This window comes from Artemia franciscana, chromosome 6, assembly GCF_032884065.1.
Source record: "Artemia franciscana chromosome 6, ASM3288406v1, whole genome shotgun sequence".
Classification (NCBI taxonomy): domain Eukaryota; kingdom Metazoa; phylum Arthropoda; class Branchiopoda; order Anostraca; family Artemiidae; genus Artemia; species Artemia franciscana.
Genome location: NC_088868.1, coordinates 20,460,828 through 20,488,368, shown reverse-complemented (window position 1 = coordinate 20,488,368; position 27,541 = coordinate 20,460,828). Strand labels below are relative to the sequence as shown.

Sequence of the window (27,541 nt, the reverse complement as noted above, 5' to 3'; positions counted from 1 at the left end):
TTAGTTATGTTAAAACAAAAGACAACCATCTAGTAGTGTCTAGGGCTAATTTAAAGCTGAAAAATAAGGAAGGGTAACTACGTTCCGGGAAGTTACGATGTCGGTAGACTCCAGGATGGAAATTTGAGAGAAACTTTCCAGGAACAGTAAACTTGACAGTTTAAAATTTGACAATGTGGAAGATGGGTGGAATAATTTTAGAAAAACAATTTGAGAAGTTGCTGATGTCTTAGTGAAAAGGTTTTAAATATAAAATAGAAGGGGCTTATTCCGGAATTCTCTGAGAGATAGATCATATGAAAACAAAAGGAATGTAAAGAAAGTGGAGAAAGCATTAAATATGAACTAAGGAGGTATGAAAGTAGAGGGCATGGATAAAATTTCTGAGGATCTGGAAGGTGTAGCCGGACAGCATATTAGTAAAATATTGTACTGGCATGTTAATAAATTGAGAGGGAGTAGCCAATCCCGACTTGTCCTAGTCAAAGATAGCAACGAGGCCACAATTAGTGATAAGGAAAGAGTTAAAGAGATATGGGCAGAAATTTTGGAGAATGTGCTAAATCGAGATAGAGTTGCGAGAAAAGATACAGAGGAAAATGAAAATGTTTGTGATAATTTGGATGTGAAGGAACATCTGTTCTGTGACGAAGAATTAGCGACAATACTTAAAGGATTAAAAAATTACATGGTTCCCGGTGCTAATAGTGTGGTAAATGAGTTTCTTAAATATGGTGGCCCTGAGGTCAGAAATAGGTTACTCAACATTATGTGTAAAATGTTTAAAAAGGGGAAGTATTTAGCAATTTTAGGAAAACCTTAATGAAACCCCTTTAAAAGAAAGGCGATAAAGTGAGTATGGTAATTATCAAGGCACTAGTCTGGTCTCTGTAGGTAGTTAATTACTTAGTAATATGATACTTTTTAGACTGAGAGGATGCTATAGATAAATTTATGAGAGAAAACAATCGCAGTTTTAGGAAAGGCTTAGGATGCGTCGACCAAATTTTCACTCTTACGTTAATAATTGAGAAGTGCCTGAGTTATCAAACACTTATCACCCTCAATTTTGTAGATTATGAGCAAGCGTTTGATTCTGTTGATAGAAGAAGTTTAGCGAAGGTCCTTGTATGGTAGATCAGATAAATACATTAACGTGATTAGTGCTATTTACGAGAATAACAGTGCTACGGTTAAGATAGGAAAAATGAGGTTAGTAACTGGTTTCTTAGTAAATTAGGAGTTCAGCAGGGTGGTGTTCTATCTCCCTTTACAGGGATCATTTTGATCGAATTTGTCTTAAAGAACACAGGAACAGCAATGAGAGGCCATGGAATCAAAAGGGGAGAAAAAACTCCCGGACTTAGATTAAGCTGATGATTTAAGCATCCTAGATGAAAGTTTGAGCGAAAAGAATAAACATTTAGAGGTTTTGCGAACTCAGGGTGCTACTTTAATTCAGAGGTCACTAGAGCTAGAAATAAGTGAAGATAAAAGGTGACGTCGCGTAACGAAAAGATTGATCAGGTGAACAGCTTCACTTACCTTGGTAGTATTATTAGTAAAGAGTAAAGACGGTGGGAGCAGTGAAGATATTAAAAGTAGAATAGCCAAAGCTCAGGGTGTTTTTTTTTTTCAGAGCCAAAAAAAGTTTGAAGGAATAGGAAGATAAGTTTACAAACCAAGATTAGAATATTGGAAGCTACAGTGATGACAGCGGTCAAATATGGCTCTGAGGCATGGGCGCTCCGAAAAACGGATAAAGATCCGCTGGATTTGTTCAGAGAAATTACCTACGGATTGTTCTGGGGACCTGGCTGACTGACCGTATTTTAAACAGTAGGCCGTACGTCAACTGTTTTTCAAACCCGCTTTCTAGGGCAATAAAAAGAGAAAGGTTGAGATGGCTAGGGCATTTCCCACAGATGAAGGATGACAGATAGCCGAAGATTGTCGTTTTCGGCCATCCGTCTAGGGCTAAACGGAAAGAAGGTTGTCCATGGTTGGGGTGGGAGGAAGTCACAAAGAAAGATTTAAAGGATATGTAACTTCCTGTGAGGGTGTAAAGAGAGAGGCTGTAAATAGACTGGGATGGAGGAGAAGCGTGCGTAGCTCTGTTGGCCACAGGCAGGGTGGTGCTACGGTGAGTTGTTACAGTAGTTCCCGGAAATGAGCTAGATTTGCTATATTTATTTTTGGGAGGTATGATGGTATATATAGCCCTAGTTTTTTGGGAATGAGAAACTATCTCATTTAGGATAGATCTTAGTACTATGAATCCATGGCTCACTATTCTTGGTATAATAAGGAGTCTACGTTAGAGACATGAAGAAAACGAGATTTTATTCAGCTATATCTGTATCGGTGTCGGAATTTATCCCAAAATTATTTCCAACAGAGAAAAAGTTTTCAATCAAACTTAAGCTCCACGGGTTTAAAGTAGAAAATAAATTAAGACATTATAGGACCTACCTCCCCTACAATATTGAACCCAAGCTTTTCATTCAAATCTGCTCACATGACAATTCTTTTTAATATTATTATATTATAAGAAAGATGCTAAATAATTATTTTTGTTAGCATAAACTGATCTACTGTCGATAATTATAGTCGGTTTTACGCTTATATTTTTAATTTTATACAAACATTACAAACGTCAGTAAACATCCAAATTTTTTATCATGTGAAAAGTGTATCTGTAAGTATTTCAATTTGAGAATTTTTTTACATTAAGAATTATGGTTTAAGAGCTACTAGATTAGCCAGATAAAAAAAAGGTGATTGTAAATAGTGCAGGTGGATCACCATCCATCAAATTTTTAAAAAGAGAGAATAAATACTTTTTGTACCAACTTCTGAACTTCAACAGCTGACACCCTGATTAATATATTTAACTTTATCTTGGGAATCGGATTAACGACGCTTTTTGACTACTTAAGTCACAGCGTCAACCTTAAGAATGTTATTACTTACTTACTTGTACTTGTGGCGGGAATCAGGCGTTTCCACCTCGCCCGGCATCGATGATCTTAGAGACCTTCTTGGACCATGTTGATCGATCTTGTGCCAGCTGCTCTCCAAAGGCGAGCCACTGTGTTGACCATCTGTGACCGAATTTTCTGAGACCCCCGATTGGTTCAAGGTCTGACTTGGCCAGGTTCCAGCAGTTCTTCCTCTGTCCTCCTCGGCGTTTCTTCCAGTAGCTAATAGGCTCAACTAGAAGTATTTGGTGAGTCAGATACTCTGGCGGTTTCCATAATACATGACCCAACCATTTCAAACGGCGTTCTTTAATAGTGAGCACAACATCTCTCTGAATATTGCACATTCGACGTATATTCACGTTGGAGATACGGTCACGTAGCTGTACTCTGAGAATTCTTCGTAGACAAGTATGCTCAAACACCTTAAGTGTATTCTTTTGTTGTAGTTTTGCCGTGCGGACTAGTGCCATGTAAATTCGAACTTTCGTTTGGACAATGATTTCACGGCGATTCCATAAGGGTTTCCGAAGGGAGGCAAAGACTGTCTGCGCTTTCTGTATTCTCTGTTGGATATCAGCGTCGCAAGATCCGTCAGTACAAAGCTGGGAGCCTAGGTATGTGAAACGGTTGACTTTTTCCAGCTGAACTTGGTTGACAGTTAGTGGGAATGGTCCTGTGTCGTGGTTAATAGCCATGAATTTCGTTTTTTCTGTGCTGACTTTCAAGCCGATCAGATCTGCCCAGGCCACAACGCTGTCAAGCATGTTTTGGGCTTCTACAGGGTCTGACAGGAGGCCAACATCATCCGCATAATCGAGGTCAGTCAGTGAGAGATTCTGTCCAACCTGCGCTCCTGGATAAGACGATAGAGCATTTTCAAGCACCCAATCGATGCAATAATTGAACAGAGTCGGAGAGAGGACACATCCTTGTTTTACTCCGAAGTCAACCTTAAGATTGTTATTACGGCTCGGTTCAATCTCTGGGTCCCATATTACCAAGCTAAGGTTAAACCCGCCCCAGGACTAACTTTAACTTGGGATTAACAGATTGTAAATGTTTGAATTTTGTGTGCTTTTAAATTTACCAAAAAGTCCAATATTGTTTTTTTCTCCATAGTTCCTGGACCAAGGAACTCTATAGTTTTGAAACAACCAAAAGAAAAATCGTAAAAAATAGCGGTTTTTAGTTATAAATAGACCTAAAATAGGTTCAAGAAGGGGATTTTTTTCATTTTCATATCCTTAGTACTTTAGCAAAATTACATATTCCTATTTGGGGTCTTGTATTTTGTTCCTGTATCCATTAGTAAAGTTTATTTCTAATTTCTTAATTTTCCCCAGATTCCAAAACCTTTTCAAAGATAAGAATTGACCTAGATGTATAGCTACAGTACCTACTGAAAGAAAAGGAATATTTAAAAACGAAACAATTACTGTTCTTTAAAAATATTTGTCATACTCTTGGGAGAGGTGTCTGGATCAACAAGCTGCGCCAAAGGTGGTTGCAAATCCTATTCTCTATAATTTTAATGTTGTTAGTACTTACTTGAGGTTGCATAACCAGCAGCCAGCAGAAGATAATAGTCGTAGCTTAAGTCGAAAGTGATACCGTTGATATCCAAGACTCCTTCTCTTACAAATTGACAGTACAACTTCCCTTCTTCATAAGCGACGTTCTGCACACTAATTCCAAGCTTATTCTAAAAGCAAAAACTTCCTTTGAAATTCTTATTAAATGGGACTAAGTGATATGACTAAAAGCTTGTTTCATTGAAAGCGATTTTGTTGACTTATATCATACTAGCTTTTTTAAAGTTTCACCAAGAGATATATTCGGGTCCGTAGCAATTCTATAGAACAGCCTCCACTTAAGAATAAATATTACCGAATTCAAAATTAAAAAAAAAAATCCATCCAATTCCAGAGAGTTAGGGTACTTTCAGCGTCATCCCCGTTACAAAAAGTATTAACTGCCTTCCAGTCTTTAAAAAAATTCAATATTATTAGAATGTTTCAGAAATTGGATTATTTACTATCTCTTGACTGAAAGTAAATTCCTAAAAAACTTCGAATTAAAATATTCACTTGAGGTTAATTAAAAAAGAAAAAAATAGAGCAGGAAGAATGCAGTTCTTTTTAAATGTGTTTTGATAGAAGGGTTAGAACAATCGAAATATAAAGCTTTAGACAGAGCTTCACACTTGGGGCCAACATCTCTTTTCAGGGCCTACATTGAAGCGGTCACAATATTACGAACGAGTCAGCCAAACATCACAGATTAGGCTGGGGTGAAACCGTAGAATAATTTAAAATCTTTAGGGCCTTCTGAAAAGGAAACTAAAGCCGAAGAATAGAATGAGGTGGAATATAGGAGAAGAATTTATGAGCATCAGTCTGATATGGCAGAGTGCTTTGACGAGTTTCTCGTAGTAGAAGAAAACTAATTACTTCAAAATTGCTTCAGTCTATATCACCATTCGTCATAGAGAATTTTCACAGAATCGATTGAAAGAATAAAGAAAAACAGACAAGAAAATGGATTAGAAACTTGAAGAAAGGAAAAAGAATCGGGAAATTAAAAATAAGCATGTAAACCTCGGTAAGTCTCCTGTTCCTTTTGATAACATCTGGATCGTCTGGTAGGTTTTGCGACTGAAAAACATCCACTTGGCCATTGTAGATGACGCATTCAGTTACACTGTCGTTATTCTGAAAATTAATAAACAAAGAAGATAAAAAGAGACAACACATTTAGCAATGCTATCATTATTTTGAAAAAATAAAAAATAAAAGTCAGTGAGCTACATGGGAATTATGATGATATTGAAAGTTTTGGGTGATCAGCAAACAGGAGAAGGTTTAAGAATACGATCTGAAGTAATGGATCATGCTGAATGCGACAATCAAAGTTATATAGTCGATAATTAGATGTAGTCGACTACATCCTCATTCATTCAAATTCCTTGAAAATCAATCTCAATTGACACAAATTCCCTTAAAATTAACAAGAAATTCCAAACTGCTCCAAAATTGTTAAACTATTGGTCGAATACAAGGAAATTGAATAACGTTCAATATTTTTCTTTCAAACCTGTTTTGTCTTTTACCATTAAATTGTAATCTTTAGATTTTGACAAAAAAGGTAGCATAATTTTGAAAAACCTTGTAGCAGTATTTTGAAAAACCTTGATCTGTCTTAAAAATTTGCCTGCATAAGGTGTATGTTTTATTAATGAGCTGTGTAGGAAATTTATTGTTCTGCAAAATGAGTGATCAGGAAATTCTTAAGCCCTTTTCGTATTTGAACCATTAGCGAAGAAGCAGAGTGAATTTTTTTTTAGCTCGGATAACTGTAGGCATATATCCAGCACGACTGTGCATGTCCCGGTGGATCTTCGTGACTTAACTCAATAAAAAAAATTCCGTCAAAGCGATAGAATATATTGATGAGCATGCTACTTCTATTTGAATGGAGCACAAGCCTTTCAGATAGATCTATTTTAATCTTTTTTTTTATAATTTGGTTCAATCGCTGTATTATTTTATTTTAGAGTCATTTTATTGATTTGTATTTTATCTGGTTATATCTTTACATCTAATTTTATTTTTATTTTTATTGCTAGATAGTATTACAGGCCTAACTTTACATGTATATATCTCTTGATGTAATATGTGGCATGTAATAATGTATAAATGAATTATTTTTTAGAGCTATGTCATATAGCCTATGGATTATTTTGATTCTTGCTTATAAAGCAGGCAATTGCAGCAGGAAAATAATTCCTACCAATAGCAAGATAAGTTATACCATACGCATAACGATTCCGTGAATATTGTCTGAAGTGACACCAAATAAGTATACGAACACTTATGACCTATTTGTCAAACCCCAAACAACAACACAACTTGAATGGAGCCTGTTGCAAGAAACATAATAATTGACGGTAAGTTTTATGAGTTAAACATTTGAAAAAAAGAACATACGACATAGGAAAAAAACATTGAAATTTCAAATATAAATTTTCAACAAATTCCAAAAATGAAACAAAATCTCTTTCCTTAAAGCGGAAAATACTGATGACGGCAAAATAAAAAGAGGTCTCAGTGGTTTGCCAGTTGATCAGAAGGTTCCCATTTCAGGCTTTATTACGATCTGACTTCTATGCAGAGCGTTGCCAACGCAGCTTGTGATTGTGTCAAGTGACTCAGCACAATCTCAAACATATAATGGTTTCTCTCAGCTGCATATTACAATGAGACTGACATTCCTATTACCAAGATTGGGTACCAGCCAGTGGTTCCCCACTCACCCTCTAACCCAGCAGTTGTGAAAAAACCCCTTAAGGCTTTCAAGAAAACTGTCAAAGAACCAAAAGTAAGTTACACTGTTGTCACATGCAACCAGGCTACATAATGCCTTAAGAGTGAAAAATCCGACAGCATATTCTGACATTGTCCTCAGAATTGGTGGGCTTCATACTTTAATGAATTTACGGATACGATTCATCATACCATGAAGTGCACTGGTTTAAAAGAGCTGATCTATGAGGCTGGAATTCTACTAGTAGGAACCAAATAGAAATTCATGAGTGGAAAACTGGATTATAAAGGCCTTGTTCTTCATAGCTTAGTTTTCGAGACTATATCTCTTCTGTACTTGCAAGTTTGTGAAGATTTTTGCATCACATCAGATGATTTATTGTTCTTTACTATTTTCAAAAAATTAAAGGTTTTTGCAGTATCTCTAGGTAGACACTCGAGGCTAGACGATTGGAAATCGATACTATCAAATTCCAAGGCAAAGACAAAGTTAACTGAACCTTCATTTGACAAATTCAAAAAATTACTCCATGTGCTGCACGCAGCTTTAAGTGTTGGTCTCTCCAGAGGCTTTCAAGACCTGATGAAGAAAGTGATTTTCAGCAGAAGTGGTAGTATTAATACAGACTTTGTATTAATACAAAGAACGGCGTTTGAGTTGTACCCAGAAAGAGGCGGATACTAGAGTTGTGTTACACATGGACTACTTCAAGAGGGGTATCGACATTGTGTATGTTGATTCAAATGACAGAGACATTGTTGTCCTTTTGCTGTGTTGTTATAAACTATATCTTGGATACCATACAAATCGTGAAAAACGGAAAGTTTCATCCTGTTCCGCGAATATCAATCAAATTTGCAGGAATTTACCAAACGATTTAGCTTTTTTCATCTGCCTTCTTCATACACTTTCTGGCTGTAACACAGTGTGTTTTCTGTTCTCTAAAGGATAAAGAGAGACTGCCAAAGCTAGAGAGAAATGGAGACAGAGAAACAGATTGTTGCTTGAGAAAGAGGTAGAGTAGTCAAAGCTTGATCCTTCTTTGCGAGAAAGCTTTCTTTTTATTTGCAAGATTGTCATTGCCACCATACATGGCAAGGATCCACACCTCCTTACCTCTCTTGACGACTTTCAGACACACTTATAACCTCTAAGGCGAAAGTTCAAATATAACGCTCCCTCTGATTGTCATGCTATGCGTCTTTACCTCCAGATTTTTTTTTTCTTACAAGCGAACCGACCAAACCACAATTTCAAGATCCCATACAGTAGAGCTGGACTTTCAAAGATGGTTAGGTTGTGTCAGTCGTGTCCACCCTTAAGGCATTCCCAGATAGTTTGGCCCCCGAATACTGCTGGTGCAAGTTGTGTTCAGAAAATTGCTCATGTACGGGAAGTAGACCCTGTTATTTAACTTGTGACTGAAGCGAGGAATGTTTGAACGCTTCTTTAATGCTCTGTAGTTAATTTTTCTAGTTCTGTAATTGTCGACGTCTCCCCTATCTATAATTCAAACTCAGGTAGAAAAATTTTACATACTGAGCTAGTATTTTTTAAAGCTTGTTTGTTGATAAGTACGTACATACATTACATAAACTAGCTAGTAGTTGCTATTAGAAATAGTAAGTTTCCGTTACTCGCCAAATGCTTAAATATTGAAACCTTTTTTGACGAATACGAACAATGAAATTTGAAGTTTAAAGCTGATCAGCATTTTGGGACACCCATAACCAGTGATTATGATTTCCATAGGCTGCGTGATCATTGTTGCAAGTTTTTGCGAAATGTATTTTTTTCTCAGCAAAAAATGTAATGTTTCAAATTTTAAGACTAGCACCCTCCCCTAGGCCATGTATATAAAGCTCATATTCCTAATCAACGCTATTGATAACCCTTTATTCAAATACCAAACTTTCTGATGCTCACTGATCATCTGCTAGTCACATTATTGGCTCCCTAACTAAAAAGACGCTCAGTGGCATATTATACCAATGTATACGAAAAACCCTATATCTATAGTTTAGGTGACAATAACCTGGCACTATAAATTCCCAATAATCTATTCCTGAGATGTATTTTCAGAAAAGAAAAATCATTAAACAAATATAATGCACTGATACTCACAAATGCTCCATGGCCTGTTTAGTAAACTACATGTTCGGGTATTTTTCTTCATGACTGCGATAACCATCAAAGGTACAAATCTACTGCCACGAAAAATTTCCACATTCGAATAGTTAATTTCACTTTCATAACTTTCTTTTCAAAAAAAAGTCATTAGTATTCATTGATAGATATGTCATCGGTCGATATATGTTCAAAAAAATACTTAATTGGACAAAACATGAAGAAGCTTCATGTTTAGTTTTTCAGCTTATTATTATCACAATTTTTTCCGAAAAATAGGTTGAGCTAATCTAATGGATTCTATTTCTTTTCTCTTCTTTGAGGTTTCACCGTTCCAAGTTCATTCTTAGGAATTGCGGCAGAGTCATAAGTATGTTCTCAAGGATATAAATTGATTCTAAAAGAAAATAACCAAATCCATCCTAAAACACACTTAAGAACATTTTTGTGCCCGAACACAAAAGCAAAGCATAGAATTTCCTGATTTTTCCCCAGTCAATTGATTGGTTCAGTAAAATGAAACCCTTCAATGAACATCCGATTTTGATTTCCTTCACCACTCTTTTTTACAGATTTGGTCAAATTTATTGTCGAATAGCTCAAAAATCAAGCAATAATTATACTAGGAAACTTAGTGATTTTAGATTCGTACGGCTTACCATTCTCATGTCATCAGAAAACGCAATAGCGACATAGCTTTCACCTTGGAAATAGGCATCCCCAGATATTTCTAAAATGTAGGCTGATTCGTTATATTTGGCATAAGAAGCAACGGCGTTGCATGATAGAGTATCAAGACAGCCCTCTGGGGCTCCAAAGCAGCCTTTGACTTCACCACATCCTGAATAGATGTCAGGAACTGCTCCAAAAGCCTGAAATTAAATTGCTAAAAAAATGGCGCTAGTAAAGAGAATCAGTACTACTGATGATCTATATGACTGTTCTAACGATATATACAACTGTCAAAAAAAAACTTTTCGATTATAACAAATGTTTTGAATGGTAAAAATTACTTTCTAGTTTTTGGTTCTTGCTTTGAAAAATTGTAACAAAGAAATGTTTTACTTTATTGGCAGCGCATACTGATTTGACTCCGAAAGAAAGCTTTTCTTTTTTTATAGGTCAACTCAAAAATCCGCAATTAGTTAACCAAAATACTCAACGTGTCTAATTTCATGGTTATAATTTGGTAACTCATTAACTCCTGCAGCCCAATTTGATAATAGCATATATAACGGCACCAGACGGATTTTTAGCGCTCCATATGGCACTAGTCACGTCTATACAAGCTCTAACTGATGGAATTAACAGATGTGTTTGATGGAATGAATCTTCCTAGGAAACAGTTTCAGATGGATACATGGTGCCAAACAAAGCTATATTTGAAGCAGTCTTTCCTATATTTTTGCCATATTTCTGTAACAAAGTTTATGTTTTGTTGACAAAACAAAGGGTAACACAAGGGAGGTATATATGCGCAGATCCAGTGAATAGTCGTTTCAAAAACACATATAGGATAGGACACTCCTGCCTTTTGGAGGGTTTAAAGGGGGAAAGAAGTTTAGCTTTTACTCGTACTTTTGGTAGTTTCTTGGTGTTTTCAGTTTAACTTAATTATAAAATTTGATTTCTATCCATTCTATGCAACATTTATTCATTCATAGTAATTCGTATTTATTTTAGATTTGACTTATTATGCTACTGAATTTCTGCTTGTTTTAGGGTTTAACGGCTCTTTGGTTTTCTGTGAGGAACATTAAAAAAAATTCTTACATTAATTGCATAGTAAAGCTGACTAATAGGATGCATATGATTTTAGCTTCCTTACTAGGCTCCTATGCCAAAAGTGATCAGTAAGTCCTTGGTATTTCAAACACAGTAGAAGCATAAGTCATATCCTCAAGCCAAAGTTCGGTTTATTCTTAACTCAAAGCCCCGCTCTTTACGCTAAAGTTTAAAAAACTTTAGCTTAAAGAGCGGGGCGTTGTGAAGGAAAAGCCCCTTTCATATACGGAGTAATTTCTGTTCGTTTTAAGTTTTAATGTCGTTCCTTACTTTCATTTAAAAAACTTGTTTTTTTTTAATTTCTGAACGTTTTTGAATCAATGCATGTTTTGATTTTTGCTCTCCGCAGAGGAATAATTAAAACGAAATTTGTATTTTTTTTTTTTTTTGGCTAAATGGCTTTCTCATAATTTTGATCGAATGGTTTTGAGAAAAAAAGAGCGGGGGAGGAAGCCTAGTTGCCCTCCGATTTCCGGTTAATTAAAAAGGCAACTAGAACTTTTAATTTTTTAAGAATCTTTTTATAAGTAAAAGATATACGTAACTTATAAATTAGCTTACGTAAAGAACTTTTGTATTCTTATGTTTCTATTACATATATGAGGGGGTTCGCCCCCTCGTCAGTACCTCGCTCTTTACACTAAAGCTTAAATTTTGTCCCAATTCATTAAGAATGACCCCTGAATTACAAAAGCCGCAGAATAAATAGTTGAAATTACTAAAAATACTTTGGCGTAAAGAGCGAGGTATTAGGAGGAGGTGAGCCCCTCATATGGGTAATAATTTCTGTTCGTTTTAAGTTTTAATGCTGCTGCTTACTTCCAGCTGAAAAAAAAACTTTTTCATTGTTTTTTTTTAAGTAATGCTAGTAAATCCTGCGCTCCCTTCATGGAAATTTTCTTCCCCCATGACAAATTCCTCGATGGAAAGTTCCCCCAGCATATTCCCCTCTTCTCAACTCCTGCCTCCAACCAAAAAATCCTCCTGAAAACGCCTGTTCACTTCCCGATAACCATTACTATATGTAAGCACTGGTCAAAGTTTTGAACTTGTAACCCCTCCCACGGGGACTATGGGGGAGTAAGTCGTCCCCAAAGACATAGTTATAAGGTTTTTCGACTACGGTGAATAAAATGGCAATCTCAGAATTTTGATCCGTTGACTTTGGGAAAATAATTAGCGTGGGAGGGGGCCTAGGTGCCCTCCAATTTTTTTGGTCACTTAAAAAGGGCACTAGAACTTTTCATTTCCGTTAGAATTAGCCCTCTTGCAACATTCTAGGACAACTGGGTCAATACGATCACCCCTGAAAAAAAAACAAAAAAAAAAACGCATCCGTGATCTGCCTTCTGGCAAAAAATATAAAATTCCACATTTTTGTAGATAGGAGCTTGAAACTTCTACGGTAGGGTTCTCTGATAAGCTGAATCTGATGGTGTGATTTTCGTTAAGACTCTTTTAGGGGGTGTTTCCCCCTATTTTCTAAAATAACGCAAATTTTCTCAGGCTCGTAAATTTTGATGGGTAAGACTAAACTTGATGAAACTTATATATTTAAAATCATCATTAAAATGCGATTCTTTTGATGTAGCTATTGGTACCAAAATTCCATTTTTTAGACTTTTGGTTACTATTGAGCCGGTTCGCTCCTTAATTGCTTAGTAAAGCTGACTAATAGGATGCATATGATTTTAGCTTCCTTACCAGGCTCCCATGCCAAAAGTGATCAGTAAGTCCTTGGTATTTCAAACACAGTAAAAGCATAAGTCATATCCTCAAGCCAAAGTTCGGTTTAATCTTGACTTCGAGCCACTAGGCCCTCTAACGCAGAATAGCTCCGCTGGAATTCACACTTTTGATCATTTAGACGAAGTTAAGTTTATCTTAGGTACCGGTAAAGTGACCTAAGGCACAATCATAATAGGAAGGGCTAATTTACAGACACTATTTTACGAATATTTATTTTAACCATTATAATTTAAGTTCACTGAGCTATTTCACATGGTAAGGCCTAAGGATAAGTAATGAATATGCCACAATATTTACCAGGTACCCATCTTTTTCCACACAAAATTAGGAAAATAGCAATAGGAAATTAGGGAGGTGGAGCAGGAGGGGATACACTGACATATTTATGGCCTAAACCAAAGAAGTGTTGAATACAACTGGTCTATGGTCAGTAGGAGAAGAAGAAGAGGAACAATCAAACACATATTTCACAGGAAACACAACAAGACATCCTAAGTGTTGAAAAATGGAGAGATTTTAAGCCGTAACGATTTGGCAAAAAGAAACATTATTCGACTTACTTCATGTGTAGGTGTTGTCATATCATATGGTACTTCCTACATGAAGTAATTATAGTACGCGTTAGTTTCCTTTTTTTTCTTTCATATTCCTTTTGACTTAGGATTTTTTTTATTTTTAAAATCATTATGGTTTGTTTTTTTCTGTTTTTTAATGCTGAGGACACCTTGTGGAGATACAAGCAGATATATTCATTGTTTGTCTTAGAATTTTGCTAATACTCATTGTAATACTCATTGAAATAATTTCATAACAAACCTTAATGCAGTATCCAAGCGTTTTTCAGATTGTGGTGCTTTTCTATAGTCAACACCAGCATTTATCAAAAATATTAACTCTATTTACGCTTATGAGCGCAGCCGGGAGCTTTTCTAGGATAAGAGAGATGCGAAGGAGGGAAGGATGCAGGGGATAATTTGTTGCCCAATTTCAAAGATAGTTTTCCACTTTTTACATATATTGTACATTTAGTGAGCTTTGTGAAGTGTAAGCCTCTAGCAATGTCCAATATCACTCTTATCAAACAGTTTGTGATACCAAACTGTAAGTAAGGAGCGACCCGGCTCAATAGCAACCGAAACTCTAAAAAATGGAACTTTGATACCAATAGATATATCAAAGAATTGGATTTTTATACTGATTTCAAATATAGAATTTCATTAAGTTTAGTCTTACCCATCAAAAGTTACGAGCCTGGTAAAATTTGCCTTATTTTCGAAAAAAAGAGGAAACACCCCCTAAAAGTCATAGAATCTTGTAAAAATCACGCCATCAGATTCAATGTATCAGAGAACTCTATTGTGGACGTTTTAAGCTTCTATCTGCAAAAACATGGAATTTTGTATTTTTTGTCAGAAGAAAGATCACGGATGCGTGTTTATTTGTTTTTTGTTTGTTTGTTGTTGTTTTTTCAGTGGTGGTCGTATCGATCCAGATGTCAAAGAATATCGTGAGAGGGCTCATTCAAACTGAAATGAAAAGTTTTAGTGCCCTTCTTAAGTGACCAAAAAGATTGGAGGGCAACTTGGCCCCCCCTTCTTCCCCAAAATCGTAAAAATAGTATTTCGAGATAGCCATTTTGTTCATCATAGTTGAAAGGCCCCATAACTATGCCTTTAGACATAAAACAACCCCTCCACATCCCCAAGGGAAAGGTCTTTAATCTATAAAAATTGACCATTGTTTACGTATAGTGTTTGTTATTGGAAAGCATGCATACATTTTAGGGTGGGAATACAAATTTTCTGCTACTTTTTTTCACAGGGGAACTATCCTTGGAGAGGGACGTTTCCAGGGGGTGAACTTTTCAGAGGAAATCAAACACTGGGGGAATTTGCCAGAATCCCTATACAAAATTCTTTTTATATTTCTTGCTTTCTCTTTTCCGTCTCAATTTTACGCTTGGGGCTATTAAGGGTAATTGTCCTGGATAAATTTTCACCGGTATTATATTGTTCAGAGGATACATCAGTTTGAATTTTATCCCAATTATTTAAGAGCGACTCCTAAAACATGATTTCTGTTCGTTTTAAGTTTTAATGTTGCTCCTTACTTTCAGTTGAAAAAACTTGTTTTTTTTATATTTAATATTTTGTAATACAATAAAATAAGTCACAACATACCGAAGAAACAGTAAATATGACTAAAAGATAGCCTATCATAGTGCCTTTAACAGCTAAAACACCACTGAAAAAAGAATATACTTTTTATTGAATATATATACACAACTTTGTTTTCAATGGCCATTGTTGAGTTGATAAAGAAGAACAATGGGGTCTTTTTTATATTATTAACCAACTGAACCTTTATCAGTTTATTCATGAAAGAGAATGATTTCAATAGCTTTATTATATGCATCAATTTAAAAGATAAAGAAATAATATACTTGAAAACATCGTTTTAACGGCAATAGGGGGCAAAGTCAATCAATTTACTTTTCAAGTTGAAGGTCGATCCAAAAACATTTTTTCTTAAAATAGTCATACGTGCTATAGGTCCTAAGTCAAGTAAGTTGGGAAAACATTTTTTTATTTCAATGTTAACAATGCAAAAAAAAAATCGTTTTATAGATTATGTTTTTGCGTTGGAAAGTTTTATAGAGAATGCTTTAGAGGCATGGAAAGTATAATTTCAAACTTTGAGTGCTATGTTTTTGTGTGTGTGTGCATGGCCACTATATTTTGGCTCTTTATAGGCCAAATTCAATCAAGGGAAAAGACGATTCAGTAGCGGTTTAGCAATCGTCTGATTGATTAAAATGTCCATGATTTTTGGAGTATTCTTTTAAGCGTTTCTATTTTAGCAAAGATTTAGTTAAATAAGATTATAATAATTAGTTCCGTGTTCCTTGGCAAAAAAGAGCTGTCATTTTTCATGTGTTATCTATTTCTGGCAATATTCTTGTAAATGCAAATTGAGAGTCAACAAAGCGCTTAAATACCGTAATCTTACAAATGTAAAACAGAGAATTTTAATTCGATTAGCTTCTGAAAAGCTCGTTTAGGGACTTTGTTTTGCGCTTTGCAAATTAATTCAAAGATCTTTAGGGCAGCAGGAAGCATATGTGCTTAACTTTGTTTTAGATTCATTGTCTTCATTCATACGCATAACATTTTAGTCACTATACCATTAAATTCAGTGTAACACCATTCGAATGAATAAAACATTACAAACAAACATGGCAATAATAACAATTAATGTTAGCTCAGAGGGGGGGATTCAAGGAAGAATGGGGTCCAATCTTACAAGTACAGAGCAGGAATACAACCAAGATTACATCCTATGGGGGGGGGGTTGTTAACTACAAAAAGCAACTAAAATAATCATATTAATATACTGTATCATGTTATGAAATCTAAAATTTTATGTTGTATTTTTTACCTTTTGACAGTCTCTAGAACTTCATGTATCATCTTCATTCCACCTGAAGACTACTACTACTACAACCTACAATTCACAGAAAGATCAATCCACCTGACGCCAACACAGCTAAGCATGGTCCTCTTACATTCTAATCTATTCAATGCCTCGGGACAACTAGCCTTTCGTTTGGCCCTATAAGGCTGCCCGACCAGGACGACCTCGGGCAATTTGTCATCTTTCATCCACAGAACGTTTAGGATAGGTAAGGATAGGATTTTTCTCTCATTATAACGCTAGAAAGCCGAATTGAACCACATTTTTTGTACAGCCTATTGTTTGAAATACGGTCGTCAGTCTGGAACCCAAAACAATGCGTAGGCAATTTCTCTGGAAAACATCTAGCGGATCTTTCTCTGTTTTCGTAGTATCCATGCTTTAGAACCATACTTCTCCGCTGTCATCACTGTAGCTTCCAATATTCTAATCTTGGTTTGCAGGCTTATCTTCCAATTTTTCCAAATTTTTTAACTGTGAAAAAACATCCTAGGCCTTGGCTATTCTGCTCTTAACATCCTCACTGCACCCGCAGTCTTTATTAATACAACTACCAATTTAAACGAAGCTGTCAACTTTATCGACCTTCTCGTTATCCAACATCACCTGTTCATCTTCATTTACTCCAAGCCTTGGCGACTTAGTCTTTCTACTTTCAAATGAATCTTATAAAAACGCGATGTAGTAGAGCAATATATGATACATCAGCAAAAGTGTACAATTTAGTGACAAGTCTAAACGGGAGTCTTTGTTTTCTTTTACACTTCCAGGGGTTCAATCACAATTTTACATTTTCATTATTGAGATGAAATAGTTGCCAAAAGTCCCACCAGGGAAGCCTATCATTAATGCTTCCTAGAGGTTCGTAACAGCAGTAGTGCAACCAGAATAATTTAAGTCAGTCATCTACGTAAGGGAGCTTACGGCTTTAGCCCCTTGACCTCCTGTTTCACTGACTGTTGACTTACTGTTTCACTGTCACTGACCTCCACAATATCCTTCAAAAATTCCTGTTTCTTTCTAATAATTAGAAAAAAATTTGTTTTTGTTGTCTTTGGTGAATTTCCCCTTCCCAATATGTGGGCCTCCAAGAAATTTCCTGTACCCATTCCATGTTTCTATCCCCATCATGAAACCTGAAAAAACATATAGCGATTAAATATTTACCCAAGGGATAATTGAAAGTCTTACCCCTTTTTGGACTCATTTACTGGAAACGCATTGGAGTCTAATTGTTTGACTCGCTCAAAATTGAGTTGAAGTTCTAGCTCCTCACTTGAAGATTCATTTTATAAAATATTTTTGCCAGAGCTAAAACAATGGATTGTAATTTAAGTTTTGGAGAAAACTTGAATAGTCAGTCGAAACGCTTGATCAGTCTAGATTGATCGGGGAATGGTATTAATAAGCCTTGAGAGTTCAAGTGGATCAGTCAAGAAAATAAAAAAACCATTCTACGAATCAATACAAACTAATTTTTTGAAAATGTTTTCTCTTCTTAAAGTTTGTTTTTCCCAGTATGCATGCCCATAAAGTTACTAGAAATATGAGCCTATTTTGGGCGTCAAGGATCAATATAGCAATTTTTTTTCAATTATTTTTTTTTCCATTGTGGTCCACTTATCCATGTCTAAATACCATGTAAACTTAAGCCAACCGGAGAAAACGACATTTATTGCCATTGTTTCAAGTGTCACATATCGATACAACCAAACTTCTAAACGCTTGAAGTCTGTCATAGACGAAACAAATTCAAGGCCTATTTTCGGGCCTCAGGATTCTATGCAGCCAAAATTAATTTCAAATTTTTGTCCTTATAAATAATGATTACTTTCTTTTGAGAAAATTCTATCTCAACTACTTACTATATTGTTTTTGAGTAGTTTACTGAGAGTCAAGAATAAGTTCAGTTTTGTGTCGCAAGTAAATTCAAATTACCGTAGCTTGAACTTACATTATTTTTCATCACTGGAGAACATAACAGCTTTCATTTAAGCAAAGCTAATCTAGGGCATATCGAAAGAACTAGCAATATCTGACCACGCACGCGACATACTATATTGAATGAGCAGACTAAGGAGCGACAGAGAAAATATTACACCTGATTTCAGACATACAATAGTTGTTCTTTATGAAAAGAACTGTTTTCTGAAAATTATACTCAGCATATTATAAAATACATAGAACTTTGTCAATATGAAAAAAAAAATTTCAGGGGAGGTCGGGTACAAAAAAAACACAAAAAAAAAAAAAAAAAAAAACATGAAAGACATTGTTTTCAATATCCTGTAAAACAAACATTGCGCAGTATAATCCCATGCTTCTGTTCACGGCGATATTCCAATCTTATAGTAGACTTCTATTTGTTGATAAGGCAAGCTCGAAAAGCAATGAAGTACTTGTACAACAGATTTAGTATCAATGAATTAATTGTTCTCAATTCCCACGAATTATCGTATTATATTGACACACCATTCAAAAAATAATAAACGCTGAGTTTACTGAGCAAAAAAAAAATGAACGGTTTTAAAAAGCTAATTACATTTAATAAATCAGCATGCAAACTGCATTAGAATACTTAAAACTAGAATAACTTAGAAAAACTAAAACGACTTAGGCTAGATGTTAGAATTTAACGATAAAAAATTGCGACAGAATCAAGGTGATCTCAGCTACCTTAGCTAAGTCCTCTCCTCTTAATTGCCATGACTAGTTATTGGGATTCAGGACCCCTTGATACTGTCTATATTGGATATAATTCTGCCTTTTATGATCCTAAGCCCCCCCCGTAAATAAGTCATAAAATCACATGAAACATCTGCGGCCTAAAAAAACGAACGGGCTCATACTCTAAGGCCCCCATTGATATGTACCCATTGATATGTACCTCGTAAACATGATTCTTCTTGATTCTCCATTTGATTTCTTTTACTGGAACGTGGACATAATATACCCTTTAAATCTTACAGGTAATATATTTTGAATTATGGAAGTATTATTAAGAATATAAGGTTCATTAAAAAAATACGCGGAATTTCTATCAACATTTTGCTAATAATGGCGTGAATTTATCTTCTCGTATTGCTGATGATGATCCTCCTTTGAAATGTTTTATGAAAACTTCAATTGATATTTCTATGTATACCAAACCCTTCTCTCGTGATGAAGTAGAGAAAATTATTTTTGGGATGAAAAGTACATCGGTCGGTAGTGATTCACTTAACCTTCTTGTGTTAAAAACAGCGTTTCCTTATATTGCTCATGTTTTTACTTCCCTTATTAATGTGTGTTTGAAACAGGGAAGGTTTGTTGATTGCTTGGAAGTTGCTAGGATAGCTCCTATTTTTAAAGCCGGTAATAAGAATGATCTTAGGAATTATCAGCCTATTTCGGTCTTGCCTGTTATTTCTAGCGTCTCAGAAAAGTGTATTAACACTAGAATATATGGTAATTTGGAACTGCATAAACTGTTAAATCCAGTTCAATTTGGTTTCAAGAAGGGTAGAGCTACAGAGATGGCATTATCATATATAACTTCGGTAATTAATGGTAAATAATCTTAATAAATTTAGATAATCGATCTTATAATCTATATAAGATATAGATATAGAAAATCTATAATTTTATGGACTAACAGAGGATACTTTTGCTTTGGTTCGTGATTGCCTCCAAAATAGAGAGTGGTACGTTCGCCTTAATCGATTTTCTTCAAGTCAAACGACTTGTTAAATGTGGTGTCCCCCAGGGCTCTGTATTAGGTCCTACTTTTTTTTATATTAATAATCTGCCAAATGCTGTTGCAACTACTTCTAGAATTAGGGATTTAGTCGGTCCTGCACCTTCTGGGTCCAGGATCACTACACCCTTATTTGCTGATGATGCGACATTGATGTGCGTTGCTTCAACTGAACTACTACTTACCCTCTACAATTAATGCAGCAATGACTAAGACATGTCTATGGTTGAAGGTAAACCGGCATGACCTAAATATAAGTATGTCGAATTTTGTTATCTTTTCACGGTCTCCAAATTATTTTTCTTGGATTACTGAAACAGCTTCACCGAAGGGAATTGTTAAGCGTTCAAGTTCTGCTAAGTACCTTGGGATTATTATTGATGAAAATTTACCATTTAAGTACCATGCAAAACCTATAAGTAAAATACTGTCGCGGAATTTAGGGGATATCCGTAAATTAAAACACTTTTTTCATTCATGTATTTTACGATTATTATATTTTTCTCTGATAAATCCGTATATTTTGTACTGTTCGTCTGTATGGCTTGGTACTTTCGCCTCAATACTTCGTCCAATACGCGTACTGCAGAATAATGCCATTAGATCATTTTGTGGAATAGGAAACCGGGAATCGTTCAGGTCAATATACATTGGTTTTCATGTACAAGTATTGTGATGGGTACCTCCCAGACCACCCTCGTTTAGTAGCACACCCTCGCAAACGACGCTTTTGACGTGCTACAGATTGATTTTGTTTCTTTTTTTTTTTGATAATAAGTTGCTATTACCACTACTACTACTACTACTACTACTACTACTACTACTACTACTACTACTACTACTACTACTACTACTACTACTACTGCTACTACTACTACTAATACTACTACTAGTACTAACGGAAATCGTTTTCTGGAACTCCGAAGAAGATGAATTATATGCTTTTTCAGGAGGTTGGAAAAGTGTCCCAAAAGCCTATTATATAGAACTTTTGAGAAAATTGAGAGCAAAATTCGCTAAAAAGCGTTCAGGAAAGCTCCGGCGTGGAATCCTCATCCATAATTACGACATCCGAACGCGTTCTTCTCCCATCAAAGAGAAGATTTGAGAGAATTTAGGTGGAAATTGCTATAACGCCCATGTTACAACCCGAATCTAGCCCTATCTGAACTTTTTTTATTCCAAAAATTCAAAGAATAGTTGGAAGGCGTCTGTTTGAATAGTACTGACGAACATAGAGAATCAGCAAAAACATGGCTTATAAGGAGTCTCCCTATTTCTAAGAAAGGTCTAAAAGGATGGAAGCTCCAACCTGTAGAAGCGTATTTTTCTTTATGGTGGTAATGTTGAAAGTTGTTATAAAAAAATTAATTGTAGTAGAAGAATTAATAATAATAAAAAAAATATCCGTATATATTTTTAATGTCCCCTGATATAGTCAATGAAAGATCCTTCTTTAAATCTTCAGATCTCGTTAATCCTTTCATTAATGGTTGCCCAGACTTTAAAAAATATTGATCACTTTCGTTCTTTTCAAATAAGGCTGTTTATTGTTCTCACTACCTGATCCAATTCCTTGCTATTAGAAAAAAGCCCTTTCTTATGCACAAAATAAACAGATTCCTTATTTTTTGTCGATTTCACATTGACACTCATGATTGAAATCTGATAAGAAATGTCTTTTGGATGGCCGAAGATTACTTAAAATGGATGTCCCCATTGTTCTTTTTGGAGCCTGGATTTTCCTTCCTTGAAAATCCTGATTTCCAAGAAGTTTAACGCGATTCTCCTAGGTTGAAAGCAAATTCTATTTCCTATAGCATTGAAATATGTAACAAGATTTCCTCCTTTCTCATTGGCTTAATTGCTCCTTGAGAGTTGTACCAGAATATCTAAAGACTGTTGACTTCCTTCTACATTACGACCAGATTTAAAGGGAGTTTAGCTTTTTCACATGTCTAATCGGTAACAGCTGAACATTGGAATTTGGTTGGTTACAAGTCAGATAACAGTTTAGCATTTGAATTTTCATAATAGGCAGAAAAAAACAAGAACAAGTAAGGGATGGGAAAACCTGAGACATCAGTAAGTTCTATCTCAACGTTATAGTAGAATATAATACTTTTATTCATTTACAAGTTACATTTTCAAACAGTTCGTGGTAACGAACTGTAGTAAGGAGCGACCCGGCTCAATAGTAACCAAAACTCTAATCGCATTTTAATGCTGATTTTAAATATGTAAGTTTCATCAAGTTTAGTCTTACCCATGAAAAGTTACAAGCTTGAGAAAATCTGCCTTATTTTAAAAAATAGGGGGAAACACACCCTTAAAGTCATACAATCTTAACGAAAATCACACCATCAGATTTGTCTTATTTTAGAAAATAAGGGGAAGCATCCCCTAAAAGTCATATAATATTAACGAAAATCACACCATCAGATTCAGCGTATCAGAGAACCCAAAAGTTTCAAGCTTCTATAAACAAAAATGTGAAATTTTGTATTTTTTGCCAGAAGACAAATCACGGATGCGTGTTTATTTGTTTTGTTTTGTTCCCTTTTTTTCCCAGGGGTGACCGTATCGACCCAGTTGTCCTAGACTGTCGCGAGAGGGCTCATTCTGACGGAAATTGAAGTTTTTTATTGTTTTAAAAAGTAGAATTTAGAGAAAGAGTCAAACTTTAGCGTAAAGAGCCAGGCGTTGAGGGAGGGGGTCAATCCCTTTTATATACGGAATAATTTCTGTTCGCTTTAAGTTCTAATGTCGCTCCTTACTTGCAGTTTAAAAAACCATCAGGAAGTAAAATTATTCCTGCATCTAGCTTAACTAGTTTATCTGAAACACACCACACACTAAAAGACTCGATTTTGAATAAACCAAAATCAATTTTGCCGGCTCTTTGTCTTGCGAAAGTTATCTCCCTCCGCTCACAGCGATTACTACAATTGGTAATTCGGGCTTTCCGCCCTTATAAATGGCTCCTTCAAAAAAGTGTTATTTGGAAAGAAGGTCCTCACCTGACATCCTTCGATTTCAACTTTTGTGTTTTTTTTTGTTTTTTTTTTTTGGGGGGGGGGTAAGGGGTTATTACCTACATTACTGTACAAGGTAGTCGTACCCATCAAGTTTCGTCCTACCGATCAAAAGTCACGAGCCTGAAAAAATTTGCCTTATTTCCGAAAAAAGAGGGAAATACCTTCTAAAAGGCAAAGAATCTTAATGAAAATTACACCCCTCATATTCAGCATATCAGAGAACCTTACAGTAGAGGCTTCACGCTCTTCTCTACATAAATGTGGAAATTTGTACTTTTTGCCAGAAGAAAGATCACGGATGCGTGTTTTTTTTGCCTTTTTCCCCAGGGATGATTGTATGGAAGTGGTCCTAAAATTTCTCAAGAGGGCTCGTTCAAACGGAAGTTAAAAGTTCTAGAACCTTTTTAAGTGCAAAAAATTGGAGGCCTAGGCCCCCTCTCACGCTCATTTTTTCCCAAAGTCACCAGATCAAAATTTTGTTATGGCCATTTTGTTCAGCATAGTTGAAATACCTAATAACTATATCTTCGAGGACGACTTAATCCCCCACAGTCCCAGGGGAAGGGCAGCAAGTTATGAACTTTGCCTATTATTTACATATAGCCTAGTATTGGTTATTGGGAGGTATACAGAAGTTTTAAGGGGGAATTCTTTCTGGTGAGGGGAAAGGTAGGGGGAGAGGGCTATGGGGGAAGAATGGATTTCCCAGCATTATTTATTTAACAATCAGAGATTAAATAAAAAAACAAGTTTTTTCAAAAGAAATTGAGGACTAAAATTAAAACTTAAAACCAAACAGAAATTAATAAGTACATGAGGGGGTGCGTCCCCTCGTCAATGCCTCGCTCTCAACGCGAAAGTTTTTATTAGCAATTATAAAAATGCTATTTATTCTAATTAAACGGCCTTTGAGATTCAGGGGTCATTCTTAAAGAATTGGAACAAATTTCAAAGCTTAGCGTAAAGAGCGAGGCATTTACGAGGGGGCGAACTCCTTCATAATATGTATATGAGGAAGTTTGCCACCACCTCAATACCTTGCTCCTTACGCTAAAGCTCGAATTTTGTTAAATAAATGTCCGATATTAGCAATAATTTGTTTGAGCCAATCTTGGCATTTTATTTTACCTTGAGCAGCTTCATAACTATGATTTTTATGTGATAATGAACAGAAGATATTGTATGTTCACGACCTGTGGTTGTTATAAAATAATAAAAAAAACAAGTTTTTTCCAACTGAAAGTAAAGAATAGCGTTGAAAGTTAAAACGAACATAAATTATTACGTATATCTTTGAAAGATCTTTTATATCATTCATTTCAGTCATTTGAAAATTGCTCAACATATGACTTTCATTTTCATAAAAATAGTTTCGACCTCTTTCGCGTTTTGTTACTATTTTACAATATTAGTTCCACAGATATCACTAATTTAAGTTACGTGGGAGTGTCTTTCCATGGAGAAATTTCTCGTGGGGGAAGAAAATTTTCCATGGAGGGAGAGCTGGATTTCCAGACATTTTAAAAAAATTATCAGCAATAAAATAAAAACACAAGTTTTTTTTCAAAAAGAAAATAAGAAGCAACAATAAAACTTAAAACGAACAGAAAATATTCCGTATATGAGATGGATTGCCTCTCCTCAATAGGTCACTTTTACGCTCTTGTTTCTTATTTAACTTTTAAAAGAGGTTATTATTTTAATTAAAGAGCCTTTGAGATTCAGAAGCCATTCTTGAACAACTGGAACAAAAATCAAACTTACATTATTATATGGTTATTATTAGTTAAAAAAAGTAAAGGTAATATGCAAATTTCGTTTTAATTATTTATACTCGGTGATTCAAATTCAAAACATGCATTAATTCAAAAACATTCAAAAATAAAATAAAAAAAAGTTTTTTGAACTGAAAGTAAAGAGTGACATTAAAACTTAAAATGAACAGAAATTATTCTGTATATGAAAGGAGTTGTCTCATCCTCAACGCCCCACGCCTTACGCTAAAGTTTTTAACTGTTTTATAAAGTACATTTGTGAGAAAGAGTCAAAATTAAGCGTAAAGAGTCGGGCGTTGAGGAGGGGACAAGGCCTTGTACTTAGAGAATAATTTATGTTCGTTTTAAGTTTTAATGTTTCTCTTTACTTTCAGTTAAAAAAACGTGTTTTAACCTAATGAACAATAGCATCAACAACACCTGTGTCAGGAAAAGAAAAGGCAGACGTTTTGGATAAACACATTTCAAGTTCGATAGAATTGTTGAAGACATAGGCGAACAACAATATGAACAGCTTCCTAACTTTTTGAATGGCTTCGGATTTGTCTGAAATATCAGAGGCAGCGCTATAGGGTTGCCTACTGTAAAAGTCATACGGCTCCAATATTTATTATAATTTTTTTCAGAGGCACATCATATGAAAGCGGTAATTGTACAAAATTAAGAGGCAGCTCATTCGATTGAAAATCAGAAGTTCTAATGCCCTTTTCAAGAGTCAAAAGTGATCAGAGGGCAACTAGCCCCCACAAAAAATTTGAGATATCCATTTTGTTAAAAATATTTCAAAGATCATATAACAAAACTCCGAAGTCAAGAGAAACCCACAGGGCCTGAGGGAAGGCGTTTTAAGTTATGCCATGGGGGTATATATGGTTCTTATAGAAGGGATGCTCGTACAAACTTCAGAGAAAAGCAAAGCAAACAAAGCAAACTTTCGCATGCAAACCGATTAGGGTTCGCGTAGCGCAGGTGCCGATCTCCTGATTCTCAGCCCTCGGCCGGGGTGCAATGCGTGGTTGGGGGCAAGCCATCCGACGCTTTCCCGTGCTTTTCCCTAGATTTCTCTAGGTACCCATTTGAAGCTGGGTGGACTTTTGGCTTGTCTTACGGGGAAACGCCACTAACCCTCGTCCTAAACCAAACGGTCGGCACCACCGAGATTCGAACCAGCGACCCTTCGCTCGTGAGTTCGGCGCGTTAACCACTCGGCCACGGACGGACAAACTTCAGAGAGGGCTCATTTTATTGGAAATTGAAAGTTCTAGTTCAATTTTTAAGAGTCAAAAGAGATCGGAGGGCAACTAGATCATGTAATAAAAACTTTTGGGTCGAAAATACACCCCAGGGCTCGGGGGCAACGTTGTAAGTTATGCTCTTACGGCATACATGGTTTTATAGAAGGAGTGCTCGTATAACTTTCAAAGAGGGCTCATCTGACTGGAAATTGAACGTTATAGCTCACTTTTTATGAGTCAAAAGAGATCGGCGAGCAACTAGCGCCATCCCACGCCTATTTCCCAAACCCGTCCGGTAAATATTTTGAGATAGCCATTTTATTAAAAATAGTTCAAATATCGGCTATTAAGAACTCCGGGGTCTACCAAACCTCCATAGCCTGGGGGCAAATACTTTAAGTTATGCCCCGGGGGATATAAAGTTTTTGTGTAGGAGAGGTCGTATAAGCTTCAGAGGTGGCTCATTTGATTGGAAATTCAAAGTTCTATTTACTTTTTTCTGAGGCAAAAGGGGTCGGGGGAGGGCTTCTATCCCCCAGAGGGCACCTATCCCCCCCCCCTACACACACCTTCTTTTGCCCAAATGCATCCCATAAAAATTTTGACATTGCCAGTTTTTCCGAAATTGTCCAAAGATCAGATAACAAAAACTTTGGGGTCAGCATAACCACCCACACCCAAAGCCTGGGGTAGGGGTTGTAACTTATGCCCTGGGGGCAAATAAAGTTTGAGAAATGGTCGTATAAACCTCGGAGGGGACTCAGATGATTAGACATTGAAAGTTCTAAGTCCCTTTTTAAGAGTCTGTTTCATCAAGACAGGCTGTTTGAAACTCGTACCTGTTAGTGGGACAGGCCCACGTCAGCAGTGGCAATCACCGTGTGGCAGTGGCCTACCTATTTTGTACTTTGTCTTTGTCTGCTCAATTTTGCGTAAAGGGGAATTTTCTATGGGACGGTTTCCCGAGGGGGAAAATTTCTAGGGAAAACTTTATTAAAACACTGCAATCGGTAACAACTCAATCGGTAAAAACTGGTTGAAAAACAGATTAAATATTCAAACGGCATTGTCACTTTCAATTTCCAATTGAATCAACCCACAGCCCTTGCCTCGGGGGCTGAAAGGATGTTGGCAAACCCAGATTCATGGTGTTCGATCTTTGGACTATGGCTATCTCTTTTGAACAAAATGGTTATCTCAAAATTCTGATCGTACGAATTTAGAGAAAAATGGTAAGGAATGGCTTTTTGCCAACCAATAAGTTTTAATTCTTAGAAAGAGCACTAGAACTTCTAATTGCAAGCGAATGAACCCC

At 35.9% G+C, this 27,541-nt stretch overlaps 1 protein-coding gene across 2 annotated transcripts in view; it reads right to left on the bottom strand.

Annotated features, from left to right (window-relative positions):
- LOC136028167 (uncharacterized) overlaps positions 1-27,541 on the bottom strand; it is a 116,416-nt gene that overhangs the window by 79,520 nt on the left and 9,355 nt on the right. The window contains exons 2-5 of one of the 2 annotated variants that reach the window (XM_065705852.1): positions 16,407-17,578; positions 10,094-10,306; positions 5,582-5,695; positions 4,533-4,686 (exon numbers count right to left, since the gene is read on the bottom strand). In XM_065705852.1, the coding sequence (XP_065561924.1) occupies positions 4,533-4,686; positions 5,582-5,695; positions 10,094-10,102 (277 nt within the window). In that variant the 5' untranslated portion in view covers positions 10,103-10,306; positions 16,407-17,578. Of the gene's footprint in view, positions 1-4,532; positions 4,687-5,581; positions 5,696-10,093; positions 10,307-15,148; positions 15,284-16,406; positions 17,579-27,541 lie in introns of those variants that run through there. The other variant, XM_065705851.1, reaches the window with a different exon arrangement.